Source organism: Azolla caroliniana, unplaced genomic scaffold (genome assembly GCF_043228905.1).
Source record: "Azolla caroliniana isolate FFs.n. ecotype wild unplaced genomic scaffold, voAzoCaro1.0.p SCAF_3, whole genome shotgun sequence".
Taxonomy (NCBI): Eukaryota; Viridiplantae; Streptophyta; class Polypodiopsida; order Salviniales; family Salviniaceae; genus Azolla; species Azolla caroliniana.
The window spans coordinates 16,920,489-16,928,483 of record NW_028230438.1 but is presented as its reverse complement, the minus strand read 5'-3'; the positions used below and the strand labels follow the sequence as shown (position 1 = coordinate 16,928,483).

Here is a 7,995-nt window from a genome sequence, read left to right as displayed (position 1 = left end):
TTGCACATCCCCATTTTATTTGTCCCTCCCGGTTTTCTCACCGTAGCCGGAATTCTTCACGACACTGTCGTCCCCCATTGGGAGGGACACACATACATAACAAGGGCTTACACCAATTTAGAGATTTGTGTTTTACCATTAGCAATAAACTAATAAGGTAGACAAAATCGCAATTGTAAGAATAACTCCCTTCATAGTGTTACATCTACAAAGTAAACATTCCATGAATCTAATAACATAAACCTTAGCAACCCCTAAGTGACATATGCAACATCCATAATGAGAATAGTTATGGTAAGTCTATTGCAGATTGTATTTATTAATACTACTTAGCCTCCAAAGAGTGAACATTCAAGGAATTTGATATAATTAAGAGAGTATTGTATATTCCTCACCTCAAGATGCCCCTTATAACCATTAAGTTAGATACAGAACCTACATCATAAGAATAATTATGGTAAGACTATCATAAAGTGTTAGATACATATCCTACATCATAAGAATAATTATTTATTTGTATATTACTTTGCACTTCACAAAGTGTTACATTTAGATTGCAAACATTGAACGAATCTTACATGATGTGGGGGAGTAGTGCACACTACTCCATGAAAACACAACTTAGAACCAGTAGACTAGAAATACATCCTCCATCATTAGAGTAACTATGACAAGCTTATTGTAAATTTTATTTATTCGTACATTACTTTGCCTTTTTGAAAGCACATAAATTCAACATGAATTTGACATCATGTGGGACATCACCGCTTATTGTTGCCTTTTGACTAGACACAAGATATACAACCTCTATCCTAAGAGTAACTATGGCATGTCTATTGCAATTTTTACTTTTGCACATAGTATTTCACCCCTAATCAAGAGTGAACATTCATCAAATATAACATTGTCTGGAGAGAATTGCATATTGCCTCCATAAGAATAACTAGGGCAAAACTACGATAAAAATTGTTTATCCATATACTAATCTACCTTTCACAAAATGTTACAAAGTGGGAGCAATAGATGAATTTACATCATGTGGTGCAACAACCTAGAGAATAACTATTACCTGGCTAATATAAATTGTATTCATGCATACACTTAAGTTTCCCCTCAGAGTGTTAAAAATTAGATACACCTGTCAAAATCTTCCGTTGAATATTAGCAGTCAAATACATCTAGATGGTCATTTTCTTCTAGACTGTGATTACAAACCAATTTCCCATCAAATTTGACAAACAGACAGCATATGATCTGTATGAGAAGGCAAGCAATAGCTAAAAGAGTCAAAATGTGTATACATGAAAATAGAGGATTTTAAAGGGATTTTTTTTTATCAAAATTGAAATTCATGCAAAAGTACATTGCTCTTGTGGTAACCCAATGGGATGGATCCTTCTACAATTCCATCTTGGAAAACTAAGTATTGCACAAGGGAAAATAGAAATACACTTTAAAGTCCTTTCTCTCTGCTTCCTCATAAATGTTAATTATCAGAGCATCATATGGCATTGATTGATCACCATATATTATGTATATATGTGGAATGTGCCTCGAGAAACCACTTCATCTCTCCCTGGAGACCTCTCCTTTCTTTCTCGAAGGGCAACTAAATGAAGCAAAAAATGTGTTTCTTCTATATGCCTCTCCATCTCTTGACATTTTGATATATCAAACTTCCTCAAAGATGCAAAAGTGTACTGTATCTATTCTAAATCATTCGGTACCCACCAACCAATTAAATACAAATTTGCTATACCAATCCGAGAAAAAAGTCTTGTTTTCATCGGCCAAAACTTTTCTCGTTACTGACCACCGAGTTCTTATGCACCCGATAAGAATCGTTTTATGCTTTCATAAGTCATGAACACGATACCGACACTCGGAACCACCTTCAAATATTCAGGTAGTATGCCTCTATATAGTCCCGTCCACCCTTCAGTTTTCACAATATGCATAAATGTGCCCAAAATGCCTGATCGGTAAATTAGTGCTCGGCCTCCTGCACCCTCTAACTGCATTCTTCGCCTTATCAAATCAAGTGGAAAGCTTACTGGAAAATACATATACTAGGAATGAGATTAAACAAATACAAAAATAGCCTAACATTTTAGATATTTACAACAATAACCTGAAATTTCAAAAAATTGCAACTTTGCCCATTTGCAATAAGGGTATTATTTGTACCATATACAGTAGATATGGTAAACACCCAACCAGTTAGGGTCATAAAATAAAATTTTACGAACTTACCAGTTGATGATGCAATCCCAGCCACACTACCACAAACCAAACTTGTTGAAGGACCCGAATAATCCGACCTGTAATTAGATAAACCACATTCAAGGTGTAAAGCAAGAAAAATACTAAAAAACATTAGCATCAACATATTGGGTATTTTCACCAGAATACCACCATGTTCTCAGAAATTTCAGAGAATACCCCTATGTAGTTACATATGGTATTCTCATATTCTGGTAGCTAAAACAAATGGTTGCAATTAAGTGAAACGGAAAAGAATTGACCAAAATTACTCCAGCCAATACCTTCCCACAGTCCAGAATGACTTAAGTGTATCATATACACAGAAGTTAATTGCTATGTTTGGCCCCACACCCTAGAAGCAAATAAGGTGAAATAATATCAGCATTTCAGCCATTGTAAGATTGTGTAAAGCACAAATAATGTTGGACTTCAATATATATATATATATGTGTGTGTGTGTGTCAATGACTATCATGTCATATACATGTCAACAACGATCATGTCAATCCTGATCATCTCCTATACATGTAAATAATGATCATGTGTTATATAAATCAGTTAAAAGTAGTTTGTGAGAGTTAACTGAATTTCATATACATGTCAATAATGATCCTGTGTTCTATATACCAGTTAAGCAATTTGTGCCAAGTTATTACCAGTAATGTAGTGCCCATTCCTTTATAAAGACCTCTCAACCCTTCATCACGGTGAATTGTTTGAAGGGCATGGGCTATACCCTTGTAGTACCTCTCATTTCTCTGCAACACAATAAAACCACCAAAATTTTAAGATTTCATGGTGCATTCATAGAGAAACAGAAAACTTAGTTGAAACACCCCTAACTTTGGAAGTTCGGTATTCAGGAAAATACCCCTACATATTTCCAGAATACCACCTATCCCCCCTTGTAGTACAAAATTTACCACTAGAGAGAGCTATCGGCTCCTAACAATTTTGTACCTGTGCTGCCAGCCGAGTGCGAACAAGATCGAGGGGATATGTTGTTGATGCAGCTGTTATCCCAGCTCCACCTCCAGCAAGAAGCTTAGTGCCCATTCCTACACTCAAGCTTTCTGGTCTTCCCTCCATACCAACTATGCCTAAAAGAAACTGGCCATAAAGAGGTGTTATTCACCTCCATATAACAGCTGTCAAATATGAATTGGAAAAAATTTGCATTAAAATCCATGTTGTAAAACAACAGTTACCCTCTTGTACTTTTCATAGGCATAAAAGCTGATAGCAGAGTATGGTAGGCGGTGCACAATTGTGACACCATTTCCCTTCCAAAATGCTCTCACTCCTTCCTCTGACACTATTCTCGATGCCTCTCGGATAATGCTTGGACGACCCAATGCACTTGCCTCCGTCTGCATGCCTTGCAGCTGAAAATATCAAACAAATTTAAGTCAGATATTTCACAGTTCAGATATATAAAGGAAAACTGAAACAGAAGATAGAAAATACAAGTGTTAATGGAAAAACAATAATAATATCATTCCACTGCAAACATTTGCATTGGTAAGAAAGAAAACGACATAGGAATTATAACTACTTTGATAAACATGAATAGAAAATGAAGGCCAATTAGTGTAAGTGCGTCCTTAATTACAAAATGATCAGTATGCAATTGTTTCATCAATATGTGTTTATTGGTTTCTTGTGAAACAGGGTTTTACATTAAGGATACAAAACAATCACCACAATTGCCGAGTGATCTAATTCCGATGGTTGTATCTACAGTGGAAATATACTTACTACAACTAATATACATATGTACATACACTGAAGATCTAAAACTTTGAATATTACAAGGGTAATGAAAAAGATGATAATGAAAGCATATAATAAAGCGAACACACACCTAATTATAGGTACAAATGTGAAACTAGCTTCATGAACAAATGCATAAGGAAGCCCCCTTATTTGGCTGCATCATGGACTCTTGTGCATCAAGAAGGCATGTTCGGCTGGACCCTCCCCCTGCCTCTGGAATCTGGAACTAAGTGGCTTTCCCCAGAAATATGAACTAAGTGTTTGAACTGGAAACCCCTCTCAAATTTTAAGACAAAGAACGCAAAGTCATTGAAATGGTTCCCTCTTTGAACTCAAACTTAAAATCTGGAAGATGTAGTGAAAGTGCTCGATCTGTCTCTCCTTTGCATTTGCTTGACCATACTTTTATTTCTGAATCTCAAATAGCAGGAACAAAGAGCCAAAATGATCCTCTAGCTGAGTTTACAGCAGGAAGCCCATGTGACTAACAGCACCTAGTTTCACCTCTGGAATCTCTTCAAAAAACTTCAATAGTTCTAGAAAGAACTCTACCAGAAAACCGAGGTGGTTAGCTCTTCACCATCAGAGGATCCTCTAGATTAGAGAAAGAGAGAGAAAATATGATAGATTAAAACTATAGTTGTCACATACATGCACTGTAAACCAAACAGTGCAACATAATGAACATTCAAATATCCAGGACATCAAGCCTCTGACTCCCAAACAAAGTACAAAAACTAATAATAATTGGAGGTATAAGCTGTGCAAGAGAGACTTTTGACTTGCTATAAATAGGGTTTGAAATAGGATACATTCAGATTCTTCACACAGTGTCAGCGGAGAGAATACCATCTTATCTTGATGCACCCAACTTGATGCTCAATATATCATTATTGCCATGAGCTCTTGGAGCCGAAAATGAAGATATAAGGCAATGATCCCATGCATGTTGCAACCGGCTAACCAAGATTAGGGTATACTTGAGAGTAGTAATGATGAAAAAAATGTTATTTCTGATCTGCTTTTCTAAAACTGACTAGCCTCCAAATGAAGCTGGGTTCAAAGTTCTCCAATTTCAACCCCTTCTCTGCAAGCAACAGGACGAGACGATATGGGGAATCATTGTTGAAGCTACGAACAATTGTGTACAATATGATAACATTGTACAGCTTGGGAATGATAGTGAGAGTTTTCCAGGAATAATACAACATGAAACCTTAAATGCTATATCAGAAAACATGGCTATACGGATTTATACGGCTCAACCCTAAAATGTCATGTCCAGCTGAATTCAAGAAAAACAACCTGTAGAAAAACTGATGTGATTGCTGACATAGTGACCTGATTGGAAAAAGTTATAATCATCTGGGTGCTGTATTTCTAACACATGTATAAGAAAATCCAAGAGTGCACATGAAAAATAAAGCAAACATTGAAAATAATATGACACAAGAAAATGAAAACATGCATATATATATATGAGAAGCACGAGGCATGAGTACTATCTTCCTAGCACAAGAAATACAATGACATTCACTCCAGGACCTATATCTTGGATAAAACTATGTCATCCTTCTTCATGTCATGAGTTCCTAAGAGTAGGAATAAACTCATCTCAAGATGCAATGAGCTGAATTCTTTTCACATTTCGAGATGAAATGGCAAACTCAATAAAAGCCAAGAGTAAAATAATATTCTCAAAAGAATCAAATAACGGCATGTAAAGAAACAAACGAACGGTTATGTGGGGTTGCAAGCTGCGTGATAGAGTCTCAAACTATATTTTCATCCCTCTTATCAAAAACAAAAACATCATCATAGATAAATATCTCAAATCACAAATTTAACCTGCTATTCTCATATTTCATGGTTTCTGGGTTCCAACCTGTGCAGTTAATGTTTTTTTCTAACAATTGTCTCCCACTCCAGTTCCAGCAATGGAATCAAGTAGACTCAGCTGACCATCACATTTAAATTTTTAACATGAACTCAAAACTCATGCAGATTCTCTCTGATCTGCTAAACCACCAATCAGAACCAATCAACTCCAAAATTGAAGGACAACATTTTTCGCTGAATGTTAGGTTTAAAATAAATCCAACATTTTTTCATTTTCTGCCATTTGTTCCATTATGTACAGCCACCAATCAAAATTGTTTGTTACTTAGGGGTAACATAAACTCTACATCATGATTCTAATTTCCAAACCTTTTCAGGTGGTGGCAAATTCCCTAAAGCCGGATCTATCTTCATAGCTATTCACATAGAGGGGTTCATAATGGGTATTTTACACTATAAACTCTCTAACTTACCAGAAAACTAAAAGGAGAATTGCGCATAACAAAGAAAAGAGAACACAAGCAATAACGAGAAGAACAAACACATGTTAGCTACATATTTATAGCTGGGTCACCCTGACTCTCTTTACCCTACATAATAGAAAATAACTTCCATCCAGCACAGGGAGAAACCAGTAGATACACGTGTATACATTCACAATCATGCATATGCATATACGTATACATTTGCATTTACATATACATACACACATATACACACAATTTACATTATATTGCTAGTGGAAAACCTTAAATTAAGGTAAAAGCCAATGAAGAATATTACCGTGTCAGATCAGTCAAAAACGAGGGCCTAAAGGTGTCCCAACTATTTATGAGAGACATACAAAACAGAAAGGGATCGTGAGATGGAAAACCTAAATAACAGATATTGATTGGACAGGCAAGTACCACACATATAGATTACACTTTCTTACTTTGCAGTACCACAACAGGAAACATATACATTCGCATACATAGACATACACATGAACATGCACACATACACAAATGGATCGCACACATACACATACACATACATAAACACATACATCTTTATATATATGGAGAAATTAAACCGACCTGGAAGAGGATTGTGAGGCGGGCTAAAGGGGCAGTACAAGTCTTGCTAAAAGCACCCGCAATGCCACCGGCGAGGAGCTGAGAAGCCGACCCGATCTGAGCCTGGCGAGCCAAAGCCTTTGCATTTTCTCCTCCTCCCCTTCTCCCTCCTCCACTTTCTTCTTCTTCTTCTTCTTCTTCCCCTTCTTTGCGGCCTGACTCTCCGCCAGTGGGATCCTCATTGATCTGCCCTGATACCAGAGCTCTTCTCGTCTGCAACCTTGCCTCGGTGGCCGCCTCTGTTTGCATCTCACTGACAGAATTTTAGGGTTTATCGTTGCAACAATACAATAATAAACCAGCAACGTTTCCTTTTTGGAGGGGACGATTCTAGGGTTCTAGTAGAGGGTCTCTCACAGAGAGATGGGTGATGAAATGTAGGGTTTCCTATTGTGGGTTTAGGAAGAGATTAGGGTTAGCTATTGTGAGTGGGTTTTGGCAAAGATTAGGGTTTGTTGGTATGGTTTTTGGGCGTGGAAAAAGATTTCATGATGCGAGTGAGTTTCAGAAGAGACTGGCTTCTCCTGTTGTGGTTTCGGCAAGGATCAGGGTTTGTTGCGGTGGGTTGGGTTTTAACGGGGATTAGGGGCGGGGGGGGGGGGGTTTGCAGAGAATTTGGTAGTGGGGTTCTAGCAGAAATTAGAGTTTCGTCGTGATGTGGGTGATCACAGGGGAGGTGCAAGAGAGCAGATGCAGAGAATCATGCCCTACATACATGCACCCTGCACACAAAAAGCTCTGTTTTCTGATTGCACACACAACACATCCATCCTCTTAAGACCTCATGAATAGAGAGTTAAAAAGCATACATACATATACTGTATGCATATGTGTATGTATATATTTATTTACTGTTTTTCATAGCATATGTATGTATGTATGTATGTATGTATGTATGTATGTATGTATGTATGTCATTGCATATGTATGTATGTATGTATGTATGTATGTATGTATGTATGCCTTCATTCTTTGTTATTGGACAAGAATAAGTTCT

At 37.0% G+C, this 7,995-nt stretch overlaps 1 protein-coding gene across 1 annotated transcript; it reads right to left on the bottom strand.

The window, feature by feature from the left end:
* Positions 1–1,312: 1,312 nt before the first annotated feature.
* On the bottom strand, positions 1,313–7,338 carry LOC147866343 (uncharacterized). Its single transcript, XM_087316782.1, has 7 exons — positions 6,960–7,338; positions 3,474–3,650; positions 3,226–3,375; positions 2,922–3,023; positions 2,547–2,617; positions 2,254–2,321; positions 1,313–2,053 (listed from the first exon to the last, which is right to left on the bottom strand). The coding sequence occupies exons 1-7, from the start codon at positions 7,245–7,247 to the stop codon at positions 1,824–1,826; spliced, it is 1,086 nt and encodes a 361-aa protein (XP_087172908.1). The 5' UTR covers positions 7,248–7,338; the 3' UTR covers positions 1,313–1,823.
* Between the last annotated feature and the right edge of the window lie 657 nt (positions 7,339–7,995).